Source organism: Musa acuminata, chromosome BXJ3-2 (genome assembly GCF_036884655.1).
Source record: "Musa acuminata AAA Group cultivar baxijiao chromosome BXJ3-2, Cavendish_Baxijiao_AAA, whole genome shotgun sequence".
NCBI classification, from domain to species: domain Eukaryota; kingdom Viridiplantae; phylum Streptophyta; class Magnoliopsida; order Zingiberales; family Musaceae; genus Musa; species Musa acuminata.
Window position 1 is genome coordinate 22737898 of NC_088350.1, and position 20142 is coordinate 22758039.

At 36.0% G+C, this 20142-nt stretch overlaps 2 protein-coding genes across 5 annotated transcripts; one reads left to right on the top strand and one right to left on the bottom strand.

The window, feature by feature from the left end:
* Positions 1–3407: 3407 nt before the first annotated feature.
* Positions 3408–9424, bottom strand: LOC135631946 (probable potassium transporter 11). Of its 3 annotated transcripts, none has more exons than XM_065140116.1 (10): positions 9031–9424; positions 8792–8935; positions 7431–7656; positions 6553–6798; positions 5846–5896; positions 5326–5586; positions 5175–5227; positions 4987–5101; positions 4656–4910; positions 3408–4462 (listed from the first exon to the last, which is right to left on the bottom strand). In XM_065140116.1, the coding sequence occupies exons 2-10, from the start codon at positions 8909–8911 to the stop codon at positions 3447–3449; spliced, it is 2343 nt and encodes a 780-aa protein (XP_064996188.1). In that variant the 5' UTR covers positions 8912–8935; positions 9031–9424; the 3' UTR covers positions 3408–3446. The 3 variants fall into 3 exon arrangements, with proteins under 3 accessions (XP_064996188.1, XP_064996187.1, XP_064996189.1); XM_065140115.1 differs by having other exon boundaries at positions 8792–8948; XM_065140117.1 differs by lacking the exons at positions 7431–7656; positions 8792–8935; positions 9031–9424 and adding an exon at positions 6958–7422.
* A 7070-nt stretch (positions 9425–16494) lies between these two features.
* On the top strand, positions 16495–19861 carry LOC135631083 (MADS-box transcription factor 29-like). 2 transcript variants are annotated; one of them, XM_065138481.1, is made up of 7 exons: positions 16495–16826; positions 17587–17656; positions 17746–17907; positions 18167–18208; positions 18287–18328; positions 18408–18622; positions 19001–19861. In XM_065138481.1, coding segments are annotated over exons 1-7 (720 nt in total). In that variant the 5' UTR covers positions 16495–16638; the 3' UTR covers positions 19002–19861. The 2 variants fall into 2 exon arrangements, with proteins under 2 accessions (XP_064994553.1, XP_064994552.1); XM_065138480.1 differs by having other exon boundaries at positions 16496–16826; positions 18972–19861.
* Positions 19862–20142: the final 281 nt, after the last annotated feature.

Genomic DNA, 20142 nt, shown 5'->3' on the forward strand with positions numbered 1-20142 from the left:
AGAGATATGATTAGACTTTATTCTTTTGATATATTTTAAAAGATTTCCTTAGAGTTCTATGAGATTTGAAAATAAGTGAATACCAACTTTGTGCACCAATATATAAAGTTTATAAGTTCAGATAATCTCAACCTAATTTCAACAGAATAAAATAAGTAAATTAAGAAGGTACTATAGCCTCCAAATAATTCTATTTTAAGCTAAAAAAAATTATGTGTATTTAGTTTGTCTTCTATTTTTTTATAAAATTTTATGATAATTTAAGTTTATTTGGTCAACTAAAATAGTAACATAAAATATTTTCACAAAATTATGTAATAGTTCACGTGATACTAACTACTATGGTGAAATTTTGATACATTTTAGGTTGAGTATAATCTATTTTATTAGAGATTTTATCAAAAAAATTTATAAAATTATTATAAATTATTATAAATCAATAAATTAAGATGTCTTATGACCCTAGGCTTCTAATTTAATAGGCGTACCACTCTCTAGCATACTTGATCATTAAGAAATATAATCTTTAATTGATATATTTATTTTTGAATTAAATAAGGTAAATATAAATTTAATTCACTATAAAATAGTGATCATAAAAATGAATATATATTTTATAAACACATAAATATATGAATTGAGATCCGCACATGCATGTTCACGCGCGCTCGCGCACACACAGTGTGAGAGTGTATAGATATATTATGACGTGCAATACATGTATATACTATGGCATGTTATGTTTCCTACATATGCATGCATATAAGTATTTTGAACTATTTTGATATAGAATTTTATCTCTTTATTTTGCATATGCTATGTTGTAGGGTAATGCTTACAAAAAAAAGTTATAAGACGAAGGGTTTATCATTAAATATATTTTGTCAATGATTTTAAAATATTATAATATAACATGATGCTTGCTCACCTAAATAAACCTATAAAAACTTATACTTATTAAGTAATTACTCACCATAGATTCTATTTTGTAGGTAAAGATATTAATACCGAAAGTGAGCATGTATGAGCCTATGCCAATATAGATATAAACGATAACCTATGGACATTTATATGTATATAACTTTTAGATATATTATATAGGTGTGTATTTCTTTTAGTTAGAACTTGTACTTATGCACATGTTTTATTTAGTAAATTAACATGTTTTACCTTTTAGATTGTCTATTATTTTGCTAGACTCATTGATAACAGTAAAAGAATTGAAAAGTGCCATCTTACTTTATATGTATAGTAATCGTGGGACCATGAATAACTAGTTGAGTTTTCTCTTTCCTTTCGTTGTTCATGTCTAACCTATCGTCAGTTAGAGAGGCTTTACAGCTAATACATATGCTTTTGAAGTATAATTCAGAGTTGATAATCATGGAATCTCCAAGTGGTGTCCTCTCCTTTACGAACTAGGAATGCAATTTCGACCACATTTTAGCAAAGTCTGATTGATGCAGGGACCTCTTTATGGAAAAGCCGTGCGAACGTGCTCCTCTCATGCTGAGATTCAATTCCCTATCAATAATCGAAGTTTTTGGTTTTTGTCAGCAGTTTGATTATGAGCTGATAGAAACTGCAAGAGAAAAAGGAAGTCAGCCTGTAGCCTTGGAAAGACAAGATTGCTTGGATTTACAATCAATCACATATTAAACCCCTCATCACTTGCCTTAAACCACCTTTGGATGTTGTTGATCAAATTCCACCACCTTATTATATAATAATGGAGTAATGGAAATCTTTTCTAAAAAAAAAAAAACTTGCTGATGTCATAACGACTTTGGTATTAAAAACACTTTTTTGTTTTCTTTTGCTTTGTATGAATTTATCTGATTAGTAGTAGCACAAAATAGTGGAGCTGTAAAATTTCTTTCTTGAGTCCAGGATATAGAAAATCAAATCTATAAAGAGTCGTCGAAATTGGTGCTACACTAAAGCATCGATTTGAATGAAGTGAGAAAACGTAAGGGTGAACATGGTCGTCAATCATTGATCTTCTTATTTATATATTATTATACTATTAAGTTAGAAAAAAATATTTATAGATGAAATTCATAATTCCTTATCATTATTAGGTTCAAGGAAGATTTGACCTTTATCTTTTATTGGTCAAATCACCAAATGTGATGTTTATCATTTATATTCATTTTGATAATTTTTTTTTTCACACATATATGATTTGTTCATATTATAATATCATGTGATTGAATAGGATTTCCGTTCTTTTCTTCTTTTTCAGCTAAATTACTTTTCTCACCGATTATTAGGATGATAATAACATGAAGAAACATAATGACTATATATATATATATATATATATATATATATATTAGAGCTCAGTTTAGTCACGTCCATAGCTTTGCTTAGACCCCATCATCTTCGTTCTTTTGGGATTCATCGATTTGATTGCTATCACATCTTCGTTTTTGTCCAAGACCTCCAAGAGACATTCATCTTTATTCTCAAGTGCAAGCTTAATTTGTAATTCTTATTTTATAGATTGATCTTTTCCTTTTTTTTGCAAGTCTTTATTTATGAACTTGAAGAAAACTTATTAATTCGTAAAAAGATAATTGTTCTAAGTTCTTATATGAGATGTCCTATCAATAGTTTCAATGCATTTGAGCTACATAAGATAGTCCTGTACGTGAAAGTCGTGGTGCAGCACTAAATGAGCTTTCAAGCTAAAAGGAAATAAGCTATTCTTAAAGTTAAGTGAGTCACGAAGCAAAAGGGAAGCAATGCTATTAGGTTCCTCACTCATAGCATATGTAGTAAGCGTTAGCACTCGACCAGAATAGGAACTCTACTTTACTAAGCGCTGAAGACAGAAAGCCATAATCTTCATAAAGCCAATAACCTTTTTCTATGATGTCAAGCCAAGAAATAACTGTTGGGACTTGTACTCTCTCACTAATGCTTATGGGAGAGTTTTCGAGGTGCCAACGTAAGCTTTGTTTTGCGTGAATCAACACAGACTATAGTTGTGATAGAATTAGAAAGTCAAGAACTCTCGTTAGGGATGAGATTGCCAATTAATGTAATTTTCTTAAAAAAGGGCGAAAGCAAGAGAACAAGCCAAAGTGTGTAGTAGAGTTTTGTCACTCAATTGTATAATAGAATAAGTGCACTTCTCTTTATATTATAGCCAGTAAGGAGTAACACTTGAAGAAAAGAATTAAGACCTCAGCTCAAGTAGAAGAAAACCATGCTTTTGGAACTCACATTCAATACTTAGTTATTGGGTTGGCAAAGGTTGAAGAACTCTTATATAAGAGCTCTTTAACCTCTATTCAACATAGCTAATGCAACATCTATCATTGAGGTACCTAAAATGTGTTGATCTTGATAAGACTTGATACTTGATATCAAGAACACTTACAAGTTAAATAAGTAACACATGCAAAAGAATATATAGCCTTATTTACTGGGAACATGAGCTATACATAAAACATCTGTCCTACATTCAATAGGCTCTCATGGGGAACATTAAAGATCACACTATTTTCCCTGCACACCCTCCTAAGGAAAGCATAGATGTAATCAACAGCAATCTTGTTCACGATCCCAGAGTTCCTACGTGCCCTCACAATTGTATTCCCAAGTATGTGCACCACCCCGGCTTCCTTACACCTGTTCAAGAACTCCAATTCATCACTCGTCGTGTTGCTAGTTTGCCCTGACGATCTCACTATACTGTTGTTCCCTCGACATGGAGATTGAGCAGGTACGATAAGATGGTGACAATTTCCATTCTCCCTCGCTGCTGTTAAAGCTATGGATTTGTCTGTTACCTGTGTAGCTTGTAGGCAGTTCTCATCCGAATCCGAGTATCCTTCCATCATGCTCTCCAGTCGAACAAAGAGGGACAGACTGTCAAAGAGCATCTTCTCAAAGTCGTCGTCTTTCTTGTGGAGATCCTTGTATCCATATCTGGTGACGCAACGGAACATGTGGAAGCTCTTTGGCCCTATCCGCTTCACCAAGAACCGCTCTTCGAGTGGCACGGTATAGACCGGGAGGTACTTGATGCAGATGAAGACGACGACGGAGTGGATAGCAGGAAGGTTGGTGATGAAGTGGGAGAAGATGTGGGGGACGCCACTGGCTAGCTCCGTGTACACAAAACCTATCCCGGGAACCCGGACTAAGCCCAGGCTGGGGCCGAGGCCGAACATCCATGCCATGGAGACTCTGCTGTGCACCTCAAGCTCGTATCGCTTGACCGTGCAATAATGCCAAACATACATGACGACGAGGAATGCTGCAGCAATGACGAGAGGTACCCAGCCACCTTGATCTATCTTAAACAGCACGGCGGACAAGTAGGGGAGCTCCACCGACAGGGATAGAGTGGTGAAGATGGAGACAAGGATCCAATGGCTTCGCCAGACCAACAGCATAATTGGGATCATCAGAAACGTAGTCACCACCATAACTATCACCACTGCAGTTCCTGTTATCAAAAGAAAGCAAACAGTCGTTCAGTAACTTTTGGCAGCAATCGGTTCCACATTCCAGGCAGTCATGAGAAATGAACATGCTCACTGTGCTCGTATTGTGGCACCATTATCATTTGACAACATCTATCTCTGTTCTTTGAGATGCACATATGGCACAGGTTATCAAGATCAATCAAGCTTGCTTACCATATGCGTTTCCAATCTGACTTTGATTTTTGAATCCAACAGTTACCGCTATGCAAAGAATCATAAGGACCCAATTAATATCTGGGATATATATCTGACCAAGAAAATTCTTTGATGTGTGCACAACTTTGACCCTTGGAAAACAACCAAGTGCATGGGCTTGCTTGATTATGGAAAATGTGGCAGATATGGTGGCTTGGCTGGCGACAATTGCTGCTGCTGTTGCAACAATAAACATGGGCCAGTACACGCCATCTAGAACAAGAGAAAAGAAATGTCATCACTAGGAAAAGTAATCGAAGAAATGCATACTAGAAGAGTCAGAAAGAACCTGGAATGGATCGATAGAATGCATCAGAGACGTGCCCATTGTGATGAATTATGTACGCAGCTTGCCCAGTGTATGCCAAAAGAAGACAAGGGAACACAATCAGAGTGAAAGAAATCTGCTCGAAAAGACAACATTAGTGCAAGAGGAACTTAGATTGATCATGATCATGACATGGTATTACTGTTTACCTGAATAGCTAGGACAGGGAAATGACACAGGTCAGCAAATAATGCTTCTGTCCCTGAAAAACCAAGAACAGAGTGATTCTGTCTATTGTCTGAAAATATACATGATATAACACCAATGTGTATCATAATTATTTGTCTGAAGATAGACAACCTGTTATGCTAAGCAAAATTCCTCCAAGTGAAATCCAACTATCACGCTTCCGTCGTCTAAAATATCGGTATATGTAAATCGGATAAAAAGCCTTCAGGACCGAGCTATCATATTTCCATATGTTCAGAGCACCAATAGCTCCAATCAACAGAAACCAGAGGAGCACAATGGGAGCAAAAAGCCATCCAACTTTATCAGTACCACAGTGTTGCAAGCTAAACAAACCAATCAATATGACCACCGCAACGAGCACAACCACATCTGAAACATTGGGAATTAAGGGAGAAAAAAAAGGCAATTATTCACAATGATCCAGACCTTGACATCAACAAGGACAAAGACACTAAATCTAAAAGAACTTGTTAACTATTCATTAGGTCCCATATAACGGAACATAATGATAACCTGCCATAATCTGTTTAGAACTGAGTGTAAAATGTTTCCTCATATGCATCTATGCAAATAAAAGCGCATAGAAACCAAAAAGAAAAGGACTCCAGTCTCAAGGTCGTAGACATACCATTACTCATCTTTGGATGGTTAACCTTTATGCCGCCTGATGCAGAAAGAACTGTAATGACATAAATTGCATAGGTTAGAAGATCAAATCCCGGATATGTAAGAGACAAACATCCTGGTAGGCCAGATAAGCATTTGCCAGACATATAAATAATTATGCAGAGAAAATTTAAGATATAATAAGCTCTGGAGAACAATAATTTATGCATGAGCAGTGGACACTTTGATGAGATGTAGAGACACCTGATCAAATTGTGTCCCTGTCAATAAACTTCAGGAGAGCTTTTTCTTCCTTTTATATGAATTTAGAAGATGTGGATCTTGCATACTTTCATTAATAGAACAATATAAACCGAGGAAACCGCAACAAAACCTTGTTATCACACCAAAAAAGAAACATTTTATAACAACTAATGAAAAATGTTGTAAAAAAGATGGTAAAGTAATTATGTCTAGAAGTGAGAAAAATGCCACATGAGATGCATGCCTTGATAGGAGATGATGAACCACAAAAGCAATTAGCCACAAAGTTACCAATGGTCATTACTGTAAAGAATGCACATTTAGTGAATAGGAAGAGAAACTATGGAATGAAACATTGTTTGGAAAGAACCAAGATACTGCAGATGATTAGGGAAAAGAAGGAATATAGAAATATAAGAAAAGTTACCTTAACAAATAGAAATATAGAAAAAGAAAAGAGTTCACCTGAGATGACAGGGGTGAGAATACCATCACCAATTGCCATACAAGTGCCAATGAGTACAAGAATAAGAAGAGCATTCTTTTTATAGGCATGCGACTCTAACCATCTCTTGACTGTTGCTGCGACTGAGCTCTCATCATATGTATGACGACTATATGTTGTCAGTTGTTCATCAGTTCTATGTTGGTTAGGAATGGTGCTTACTCTTGCATGGCGGCAAAGCAGGGAATACAGAGCAAACGTGCCACCTGCATATAACAATGATGTATGTACTTCAAACTTCATTTTAATTGGAATGTGTCAAAGGTCTCTGATGCAACTGTAGAGAGCAGAAACTTAGCTGGACTAAGACTTAATCATGGACACAAACAATTGACAGTACAATGGACACTCAGTAAAGAGAATACCTCGATGAGAACTCTTGCTCATCTATGTATGCAGCATCAATGTTATGTCTGAAATCAAAAACTGTTACCGGACAGTATTAACATGTTTGCTTCAATGTTCATTTACATACAGACTACAACCTGATTGGTATCCACATGAATACTACAAAGAATTTTCAATATTGTGCATATAGCACTGAATTTAGACATTTCAAGCATCTACTTTTTCAAGGAAGACCAATCCCATGTGCCTGAATTTTGCTTATTGTATGAAATTTTTCATCTTTTCATAGCTTTCCTTCAAACCAAAATGTCCATACTTTATGTGCATTATTTTTTTTATTAAACACATACTTCTGCTAGGAAGCCTGTTTTCACAGTTTCGAAAATAAAATGATTTTTGATATGCAATATACAGTAAAAATACATAGAGTTGTGCATATGGTATTAGATCATTCAACTTCATAACTAAAATTTTCAGAATGATGGCTTACCCTGACCATTGTCATTTGCTCTCAGAACAACAAAAACATATTTAAGAAGTGGTATGAGTGTCAGCGAGTATATGATCAAAGAAAGAGCTCCGATTACATCTTCTGCATCTTCAACCCCATGAGGAAATGTATTATAGAACACATACAATGGTGATGTGCCCAAGTCTCCAAAGACAACACCAAGACTCTGAAAAGCAAGTCGCATAACCAAAATGGCTGAGGATTTCTGCAGAAAAGAAAAATCAGCACAATCGTTGATTTGCTTAGATGACTACATTATGAGCACGAACAGAAAGAGAAGTAGAGAGAAAGAAAGCGAAAGAGAAGAGTGAGATTAGAAAGAAGAGTAAGAGATTAAAAGAGAGAAGATGGAATTCTTTTTTATTCAAATTCTGAACTGTTCCGTCCGTTGACAAACTCCACTATTTATAAGGGTTTAAAAGTCTTAGTATAAACAATGAAGACAATGATTTCTAGGAGTAATCAACCTCCTAGACTTCCTCCTTTGACTTATATGGAACTTGTATGCCTTTTGAAATCTAAAATATGACCTTTGAGAGACCTAAATAGCCTTAAAAATTTATCATATGAGAAGAAAAAAAGTGCACTTAATACAAAAATAGAGTCCAAAGATTAATACCTAGAAAGACCGAAAGGACTCTTCATTTTTTCACACAACTCTCAAGAGTTTTTAAGCTAGCTAATTGATGCAATTTTGCTGATTTCTTTGCCTAGAATAAACTTTTCTAAAATCCTTCCTAAACATAGGTGGTTCTCCATCAATTAGCTTAAACAGATGGAGGAAAAGCTTAATCCAAAAGAAGTGCTCACTTTCTGCTGATTCCATGATTGTCAATATTTCTATTTTCTGTTGCATATACCGAAAGAACAAGCAGCTCTAAAATCCAAAGACCAGTTTTTCCGCAAAAGAAAATGAAAATGAGAGCCTTTTCTCAAAAAGATTGAAAAGGCAAACAGATCAGTAAATCCTCACAATGAAAAGTTGGTAGTTGCCAAATTACCCAGATCAGTTTAAAGTACCTGCGTTTAACTTCACATGAATTCGACATGAAGTATGAAGAAAAGATTAAGACTAAAACCTATCAGTTATTATAAACCTCGATCAAGATGTACTAAAATTTAATGCAAAAAGGTGGAAATGATTTCCTAGAAAATGCACATTATTTCGGAAGTGTAATATTCTACAAGGAAAACCAATGCAAAACGACGATAGATGATCAATATGATTGAAACTTTTATCTTTCTTATCCCGTTACAGAAAGTACAAAAGAAAGAACAACAAAGGAGTATAAAACCTTTGCATAAATCACAATTGAGTCCTCAGAGCAATCGAATCACACCTTTTCTCTGTACATACTTCTCAATCTGCCAGCCTCTTCATCCATGGGTTGATCAAGATTCTGGTCCAGTTCCCACATACTTCCCCTGTTCATCCCCTCATTTACGGGTCCGGACGCCATGGGACACCACCAAGTTCAGCAAACCTGTTCACTTTAACTGTGACCCCAACCAATATCGAGGATCTCAATCTTGGATCTGAGCGAAAAGAAGATGCCACAAACGAACATAAGAATCAAACCTAGATAACGAGGCAGCTCAAACTCGAGATGCCCAGCACCCGGACCAACAGAGAGAGCTTCCTTCCAGTTGGACACCAAGATTATAACCCTTGAGATGAAACCTCTAGAGCTCGAGGTCGTTCAACTTGACAGAGACAACGAAACCAGCGGCAGAGACACCTGTTGAGCGATCGACCGAGGGAAAGGCGGCGCCTTGCGGAACTCGACGACCCCAGGCGAGGGTTTGGGATCGGAGGGAGGACACGCAGGAGGGAATTCCCTTGCCGTTTCTCGGCCGTCGGGTTTACAGATTGCAAAGAGAGAGAGAGAGAGAGAGAGAGGTGCTTTTTGGGTTCCACAACCTCTACATGCTGTCGGATTCCTATTCCCTTCGAAGAGATCAAGTCGCATTCTACTTCTTGCCGTTCCTACTCACCTGTGAGATAGTCTCGGTTCGCAAGTGAGACCTACGCACGCGATTTACGTACACCGGTCCCGACGTACTTCTCTGTTCCACCGCGAATACGCTGGCCGACCAAGAACACGTGCCCGGGTCCCACCAGCTAACCGAAGTCTCAGTGTACGGAAACCACGTGCCGCGTGCGGACTGCAGCGGTTGGGAGTTCGCTGTTTCACGGTCCATACTTGCACTCTTCGCGCGTCTTGGCATTGGGGCAGTCCATCATCTATCATTAAGATCATCATTCGCAGCCGCGCCGCGTGTCCAAGAATCGTAAACGTGGCCTGCCATGGTCTCCATGACAGCTCACAGCAGTCGTCGAAAAGGACATGTCGTTTAGGATACTTATCATCTGTGGGTGAGTCGAAGGATATCAAGATAAATCGCATTCGTCTTCTCTCACCCACCTACGTCATATTTTATTTGGTCATAGATTTTGAAGTAAAAATAATAGATCTATTCACTTATCTTCAAAATAGCATACAAAAATTAATGAATTATACGTAGCATGCATGCAACGGGCTTCACAAATTTATTTGTATATCTTAATAAATATTCTCGATTGCAATCATTTCATAGGGTTTATTAGGTAGAGTCAATTTTGATGTTAATGTAATAAATAATATATATTCCTTAATATGTAGGAATGTGACGCCAAGCTGCAGCAGATGAGATCTGATCTGATAAGACTGTCCAAGGATCACAAATTTCCCACTTTAAAATGGTGTTGGATCCCACCTAAATTCAGGACCACATGATTCAATGTTTTGGGTGAAACTATAACTTGTATTGGGGAAAATATCACTAACATCTTTTTCAACATGACGTGGTCATGATCCGTTTGTGCGGAGTCATTCAAAGTAAAGATCGTCTTCTCCTAAGCTGTCACTTGCACAAAGATCAAAGTTAGGATAAGCATTGATTCCTTCGATGCTTAAATTGGTACAAAGATCCTTTCCTTTTTCTCTGAGTCCTCTTTATCTAAAGTTGATAGTGTATTTTTATACATGATCCTGAAGAGACAAAATATCCTATAAAGATTATGCAGAGAGGATGATTTATAATCCATCCGAGCTATCTTGGATTCTCGAAAATATTTTCATGAATATTCTATATAGGAGATAGTTTGTAACCATCTTGAGTTTTCCTATGAATTTTCAAAAATATTTCTATAAATATTCTGTAAATAAGGTAGTTTAGTAACAATTGTCCGAATATTCTTAGGAATATTCTATAAGGGAAATAGTTTGATAATCGATTCGAGTTGTCCCTACATTCTCAAAAATATTTCTATAAATATTTCATAAAAAAAATAATTTGATAATTGATCCGACCAATCTCTTCATTTTCAATGTATATTTCCTGTCAACTTGAAAACTATACTGTGACATGATATGCCACCAAAAATTTCTTCCGTTGACGGGGACATGAGATTGATGCCAAAAGTTTGATTGGGAAGGCCGATCCTTGTTGTAGTACTACGTATCTTAATTTGCTACGTACTACGAGGAGCTGGGTCAAAGATCAAGTGGAAACACATGGATTTGTAATTAGCTTGTGGAGAGCCCCTAATTCTTACTATGTCTCGCTGATGATGATGATGCGATCCAGCAAAGAGTTCCGAGTACCTGTTTTAATCCCTGTCTCTTTTTCTTTGATTAATAGTTATATGGATGTTCTTAACATTTTATTTTATTCAACAAGTTTTACTCTTTACAGCCATCATTGCATATTCTTCTGCTAATTTTGTTCTGACAGTGAAATTTTTCCTGCCAATTTCTTCCTCAGGTCTTTGTTATTTCTGTTAAATTTTCTTTCTTTCTTTTTTCTTTCCTTTCAGTCTTTTTTTTTTTTTTTTGTCTCTGAGACTTCAATTCGATAATAAAAAAGACAACGACAGAAAAAAAAAAAAAAAAAAAGAAGATAGATGTTCATATCCTTGAAAAAATAATATAAATAGTTAAAATTAAATAAAATAAAAGATAAAAATTTAGATTAAGATAAACAGATGAGAGTGAGAAGATTTATGAGATATGGTAGATTTTTTTATTATTTTAAAAAACTTATACTCTATCTTTTGAATAATATAAATAGGTGTTTTCGATAAATCCAAACCATCATAGATGGGAAGTCTCCCTTGTTCCTTTTACTATCTTCGTTCTCTTCTCTCTAAAGTTATAGGGAAAGTTAACAAATGTGATATTAAAGCCTGGTTGGAAGAAACCCAACAAGAGTACATCGATTTAGATAGAAGAAAAGATGAGTAGATCTAGGAAAAAAAACAAATAAAAAGATGACAAACATTGGGGTAAGTGTTTCTAATCAATTTCTTTCCATTTTCAAAGGTAAAAATTAGAGTCATTAAAAAGAGAACTCTATTTATTTCATAAGGATTATGGAACCTAGTAAAAAACAATTTTATTGAATATGATCTACAGGATCATAATATTATTGAAAATAAAAAAATCAAATAAATAAAAATATGCAGAAAGCTGTAAATGCCCTTTATATGCTACAATAAGTAATAGATGAGTCTATATTTTTCTGAATCATGATGGCATTAATATCAATAGAAGCCTGAAAAATATTAAAAAATATGTATGGAGGCATAGACAAGGTGAAAATTTTAAAGCTTCAAATTCTTCGATGTAAATTCGAAACTCTTATGATGAAATATTCTGAATCTATCGCTAGTTTTTTTCTCAAATATCTTTTGTATTGTGAACCAAATGAGATCTAATAGTGAAAATCAAAAAGATCAAATTATAGTAGAGAAAGCTTTATGGAATTTATCTTCAAAATTTGATATAATTTCTAATGTTATAGAAGAAGATAAAGATTCATGTATATTATATGTTAATGAATTAATGGTCTTGTTTTTAGTTCACGAAAAAAAAATATGAATAGATCTTCAGAGAAAACTTTATAATATGCTCATCAAATGAAAATAGATCGTACCAAAAGAAAATTTCGAAAGCCAAATCTCAAGGGAGGATCAAAATAATATAGGTCGTGGATGATCTAGTGCTTGAGGCAGAGGACAAGGCCAATCAAATGAGTGTCAAAAGAACTCTAATGAAGGTAACAAAAAAACCTATCAATATTTTTATTAAAAAAAGATAAATTAAAAAATATTATTGGTACAAAAATAAAAATATAAATATTCCTCTCTGTTCTCATTGTAAAAAATATGGTCATCTTAAAAAAGATTGTTGGAATAAAAATCAAGCAAATTTTTATAAAAAATAATAGTAAAAAAAAGGATGAAGAAAATATTTTCTTTATAGCATCTAATAAAGAATATTTTAGATCTATTTGGTTTTGGGTAATGGATGCAATAATCATATGATAGAAGATAAAGTTTATTTCAAAAACTTAATGATTAATCAGATCTATAGTACAGATGAAAAATGATAGTAAGGTTCAAGTGAAAGAAAAAGAAACAATTGTTGTGAATATCAAATCTAGTAAAAAAATTATTAATGATGTGATGTTATTCCTAGTTTAAAATAAAATTTCATTAGTATAGGGCAACTGATGAGAAAAGGATATTATATTATTTTTATAATAAAAATATTTAATTTATTATAAGAAAATAGAAGAATTGATAGCAACTATCAGGATGACAAAAAATAAAGTATTTCTCTTATTATTTTTAGATTTTTCCTTACATGCATTTATTGTTATTATTATTGATGAATTGACTTTATGATATAAAAGCTATGATTATTTGAATTTTTATGGATCTATGCAAACTATCTCACATAGCGACTATGAGATGAAATATATAGCACATGACATGGTAGTTAGGGAATTGTAGGTAATGAGACACATGTATAGGAAAAAGGATGAGGTCCTAAACTCCAATGATAACAAGCTTGCAACTGAGAAGTCACAAAAACAGAAAAAATCAATATTATTTAAAGAGACCAAGGATAACAAGGAAGGTGCAACTAATGATCCAGAAGAAAAGTAAGAGGATAAGGAGATGACTCTAAAATAATATAAAAGATTAAGGAAAAAAAAAGAATGATCTTGCTTGCAATGAAGTGTGAGAAGAGAAAGGTCAAAATTAATAAGGAGTTGTAGTCTATGTAGTAACTATCTTAAAAAAAAAATTGACTATTTTTATAAGTTGAGTTCTCACAAGGATTCAGGAAAAAAAAAGAAAAACATTGATCGTGATGAACGAAGCAAAAACTCATTGAGCATCAATGAATTCCTAAAATTAACTAAAAAGTTCTTAGATACATCAAGAATTATGACATTTGTTATAAGCAGGTAAAGGATTTTAAATTATATTATTATATTGATAGTGATTAGGCTAGTTATGTAGATGATAAAAAAGATATTTCAGGATTTGTGCTCAGCCTCGGCTTAGGTATGATTTCATAGACAACAAAAAGACAAGAATATAATATTCTCTTAAGCTCTAAAATGAAGTATGTTGTGATTATAAGTATTACATGTTAAATAATTTGGTCTTGAAGAATTCTAATATATATTCAAGAAAAATAAGATGAACCAAATAAAATCTACTTTGAAGAATTTGTCTTTCATGGGCACACCAAACATATCGAAGTTCTACATCAAAATTTTTATTTTTTCTAAAGATAATTTTAAGTTACAATTATTTTGAATTAAGAGGGCATGATAAGGTTGATTCAAATAGTTAGAATCCGATGAAATAAAAGATAAAAATTAAGATTAAGATAAATAGATGAGAGTGAGAATATTTATTGGGATATGATGGATTTTTTTATTCTTTTAAAAACTTTATATTTTATCCTTTGACTAATATAAATAGTTATTCTTGAATGAATCCAAAACACTCCAACACCTTGTTCCTTCTTGAAATAAAAGATAAAAATTAAGATTAAGATAAATAGATGAGAGTGAGAATATTTATTGGGATATGATGGATTTTTTTATTCTTTTAAAAACCTTATATTTTATCCTTTGACTAATATAAATAGTTCCTTCTGTTATCTTCTTCCACTTCTTTATAAAGTTCAACAGAAAGTCAACACTCGTTTCCTACTCAGCTCACCCAAACCACGCCTCTTTCTGCCCCTGTCTTAACTCCAATATGAACAAAAAATTAGAGTTCATCTGAAAACGGTGTTTGATGTTAGCCACCCAAACCATCCTCGCCAAGCTCCGCAAGCTGAAGATGGTGGAGGCCGTCGTCTCTGGCAGCTGCAAGCATGTGATGCAGAACTATAGGAAGAACATGATTCACTTTCTTGGAACATGAAGCTATCAAAATTTGCACTCTTCACTGGAGCACACACCCAATCACGCAACACATGCAAGAGGAAGAGAGATTCCTGTGTTTTCGGGAAGCCCCGGCCCTTGCGTTTTAAATGTGAGTGCTATTTATGCAGTGTGCATGGAACTGCATGTAGCTGGAAGGAGGAAGAAATGATGGCGTGGTTGTTGAGGTGTTTGGTGGGAGATGGCGAGGGTGGCTGCTGCATGATTCAATGAAATGGCCACCTTCTGGAATGCAGAGCAGCAGAGGACATAAAACCCTAGGTTTAATTGACACCTTGGATGAAAACCTAACCCTAAGCTCTCTCTTCCACACCAAGGACACTCATCATCACATACATCACGACAAAGAGAATAGGAACTACTTCATGATTATATGAAGTTTGTGAAAGTATCCGAACCCTAGAAGATGAGAGATGGTGAACAGACATGGATGAGGATTGGGTTGCTTGAGGATACTGAGACTGATCTGGTGATTACCTAACAAACGAGATAGTTTAAGAACATAACTTATGATCGACACTTACATTTGTTACGGAACTTTAACATATGGTCTTGTAATTGGATGTAAGCATATCAAATAGACCCAGAGACAACAGGAAAACTCAACTGAGGTCAGTGAAAACACAGCAGAAAAACTCTAGGATTAATTCTGCCATTAAAGACAACATCAAGTACCTTCTTTAACATCGATATCTCTCGACGCACATAATTCATGCTTTGGGTCAGTGAAATGGGGCAGTATATATGAGGAAACCTAGTGGGTCACTTGCTACTAAAGAAGGAAGAGTGTTGGAGTGCTGAAGCACCATCGTCCAAGACCGCTCCATGTGCTCATGCTCCTGAGAAACTTAGCCCGCTTACCTGCTTCCATCTCCTCCATTTTCCAGTGTAGGCAAATCAATGGTTTGCTAGCACTTGCAAGAGTTTCCATATACAAGCTGAACAGAAGAGGAAGAGTTGCAAGGGGCAGCGCAGGTTGGGGCAGTTAGCTGTCCATATCACCAACCTTCTCTTTCATGCCCCCATTTGGAGGACAAGCGGAGAGGAGTTTGATTTTGATGAGGAATAACTATAAGCTCCGAAAACAATTGAGATGTTAGCATCCCTTCCTTCGATCTTAAGCAATGATCCAAAGTGGCAACTGCCTTGGAGAAAGTTGCATGCTTCATGCGTGTACTGGATAAGGATTTCTGACTCATCCTTTTCTCTCTCTTAAACACATGAATGCACTCACTGTCATCTAGCTGACCGGTTAGCATGCAGAACACTGTCTCAAAGATGTCTTAGTTTCATTGCCAAAAGTTACCAAGAATAGGCAGCCATTATTCATGCCAGCATTCTCTCTCTCTCTCTCTCTCTCTCATATGCGCAGATATATATTACAGTATTGTTCTTGTTGTGAGGTGTTAAGTGAAGGAAGAGAAAGTTATTAGGTAGAGAGCTTAGAGTCTTGTTTTTGTTAATATACAGCAAATTATAGGTTGTTTTTGAGTATTGTTGGGTTCTTTGTTAACTGCAAGAGGCTATGCAACATAATGGCCTGACATTGCTCACTCTTTGTCCTCAGACTGCAAGCCAATATTAACAGGTAGAAAAATCAGTCTATTTCTTCATCTCTCTGTCTCTCTCTATACCACCTTGGCTCCAGGAAAAAGAAGTATCATTTGGATGCCTTTCATTTCTACTTACTGATGACAGTAAGAGTGTCTCCTAATCCCTTATATAACCTGATCCTGTTTGACGAGCTTATTCAATGCATCCAAGGCATATAAAAGGTCTTTCTAGTTCATTTAGTCACTTAACTCATTCAGACAAAAGCCGGTAGTTTCCCCTTTTTTCGCCAAGGGGAAGAAGAGTGGGAGAGAGAGAGAGTTCGACAGTACTGGTGGCGATGGGTCGTGGAAAGATAGAGATCAAGAAGATCGAGAACCCGACGAACCGCCAAGTAACCTTCTCCAAGAGGCGGGGAGGGCTGCTCAAGAAGGCCAATGAGCTTGCGGTCCTCTGTGATGCACAGGTGGGGGTCATCATCTTCTCCAGCAGTGGAAAGATGTTTGAGTACTGCAGTCCACATTCGAGGTTTGCCTGTTCATAGCTCCTTTGACTCTTTTTAGCAGATTCACAACAATTTCTCGTTGTCATATCATATTCTTTTGGTGTCCCTCCATCTACATTTCGTAATATAGCTGGTTTAAGTCTGCTCTCATGCGGATTAGGTTTTGTTCTTCTTCTTTTTCGTTTCTTTTTTCCCTGCTAATGGATAATCTTATGAGCTTCCATTCTGCTCACCAAAAGAAATGATCTATTCGATTAGACAAAGAATGTCCATTCCCTTGATAAGAAATTTGCAATGATCATTTATGGCATGGCAGATCTGATGAATACTATTCTGCCTTTGTTATTAGTTGTTGCCAGCTATACCACTGTGGTGAATTCTTCATGTTTGACTTGTCTTATTGCATTAAGATATGCCTTCTTGTTCAAATACACCTATGCATATGAATATGATCAGCAACCATGTGATGCGAGGTGCGTTCTCTGTGGCTTATGATCATGAACCCTAATTTAAGAGAAACCTATATGTGAGTAGAAGCTTAAGAGATTGATGTCGGGCGAAATAATCTACAAATTTATCCTGTAAATATTCACTTTTAACTCCAACACATCATATCTACTATCCATATTTACATCGGAGAACAACATCAGAAGAACTCTTTCTACAATTCATCAAAATGACCGTCTCCGCAAGGAGCTAAAGAGATCTAGCAGCTTAATATTTTCGCGGCTCAAGTTCTTTGAAGAACAAATTCTTTTTACTATCAGTTAATTTGTGCTGCAGTATGAGGCAAATCATGGATAGCTACCAGAGAGTCACAAACACTCACTTTGAGGAGATTAATACTCATCAGGTACATATGACATTTAATTAACTCTTCGCAGCCGTTCATAAATAAGTTGCGGCTAATCTGAAATTTTTGTACTGTGTTTTCCACTTCAGCAAATATTTTACGAGATAGCGAGGATAAAGGATGAGAAGGATAAGCTGCAGGAAAGCATGAAGCAGTATGTCGGCGAGAACTTGACTTGTTTAACTTTGAATGAGCTGAATCAACTCGAAGAACAGCTCGAATCCTCCGTAAACAAGGTCAGAGTAAGGAAGGTAATGAGACATGCTTGAATCATCAATGCCATTATAACTACATCTATTTTGAAGCTGCCTACTGATATAATAGAAATTGATGAAGCTGTAAAATAAAAAAAACGAAAACTCCTAAAGAAGCTTACAGAATTAGAACTTAGCTGATGACAACTTTTCTACTCCAATTAGCTCCATGAACTGCCCGATTGATACTCATCACATTACTTTAAGATTCAACACTGATGACCAACTACAAATTTTTGATCCATATCATCTTCAGCACCAGCTGCTGCACCAGCAACTGGACAATCTACGTCGCAAGGTAACATGCAGCACCAGAAGGCTCAATCGTTCATATACGTGATGCATACATATTACGCTTGCTTGTGATATTGATCAGGAGCACATCTTAGAGGATCAGAACAGCTACCTATGCCGCATCGTAAGTGACCATATATACCACATCTTAGTCTCATGGCTTCATTTTTTGCTTGGAGTTTATGCATGCCGTGGTTTTGTAGCTGTCGGAGCACCAGGCAGAGCTGGAACACACGCAGGCTGCCATGGAGCACAAGGTGGGTGATGTGCCGATGCTGGAACACTTGGAAAACTACTACTCCGGGGAGCCATCAGAGAGCTTGCTGCAGCTTTCACCTCAAACGCATGCTTTCCGGCTGCAGCCAACACAGCCCAACCTGCAGGAGGACAGCCTCCAGGGCCATAACCTGCAGCTCTGGTAAGACCACATCTCCTCTATCTCAACCCTAAGTTGATGGAGTTCCAGAACAAGCTCCAGTTGGCCGTAAATTGACCAACAGGATCGAATGTGAACCAAATAATATTGGTTTTCATGTCATAAACTGAGTAGTTGTCGGACCTTCGTGTTGCTTTCTACATCATCTTTTCTTTCCAGCTCTTTTTTGATGTAATTCTACTGATAGTTATAGCAATACAATCATAACAATCATCAAAATCACTTTGGCATGTATGATGATGCTCTGGTGATCGAGTCTTTTGCTACATCAATCTATGTAAAGATTGGTTCCTGTGCAGTCAAGTTATGCGCTAATTTCTTATCTTTATAGGTCTTGACTTTCTACATGGACTTCAACAGATTCCAAACTCGAAGAGAAGAAACAAGCAGCAGGAAAAGAGAATGGATACCGAGTCATCACTCTACTGAAAACAACTCATTTTTAGATTAATATACTTCTTCTTTTCTATATATCTGTTGGAAATGATGTTTGCAAGCATGCTTCCATGGACAGTTTAGGCATCTTTGATGTTGTTGTGTCTGTGTGGCTATCTATCCATATATGTGACATATCATCCAGTTAAATACAGTTGGGTCATATACGTGATGCCATCAAATATGATGGCATGTTGTATGGCGTTTAGTAGGCTAAATAGAGTTGTGCGTGCTAATCCAACTATTTTAATGGAACACCAGACCACCTGGCGTAGACTATGATTCAGATGATTCTGAGTTCTTGATATGATCTTCAGCAAATCATGTTCTTTCTTTTGTTCCTTTCTGCCTGACCTCTGTCGACCAGAGAAAACTTCCACTGTGCCCTCTATGTGGTCTCCTCTCTATCTCTCTTCCATGCGATCGATCTGAGGGAGTCGTCCTCTCAATCATGGTGAGGCGCCATGGATGGCAGCTTTTTCCACATGCCTTGCGGGCCTTCTTCTGAAGATTTCCTGTACACGCCTTATGTTTGCCTCCATATCTACACCGAGAAATGGCTTTCTTTCCAAAGGCCTTCTTGCTTTTGCTATTATCTGTTTTCGATACTAATGGATTTCTTGGATCTTGCAGTTTGTGTGACCATATAAGGCACATTTGACCTCATTTTTGTTGAGAGAAAGGGAAGTTTTTGATCGGGTAAGTGGTGCCACTCTGATTCCCGAAGCCCGGAGAAGCTCATTTGCTTTGACCACACAAGATCACACCATAGAATTCTTTCCTAAGTTGCTTGACCCATTGATTGTAGGAACAATTAAGTCTTTCAAACAATGCCAAGCTTACTTGTATGATATTACTGAGTGCTCTGAAGGAAATCTGAAGTCCCATGATGTACAAGTGATTTCAAAGAAATGCTATTCATGAGATGATAATGCAACGATGGGATAAAAATATAATTTTATATATGAATAAATATAAATAGGTTGTAACACATAACGAAATTAAATAAAAATCACAATCAAATATGACACTAATATTTATATGAAAAACCTTTCTAATGTGAAGGG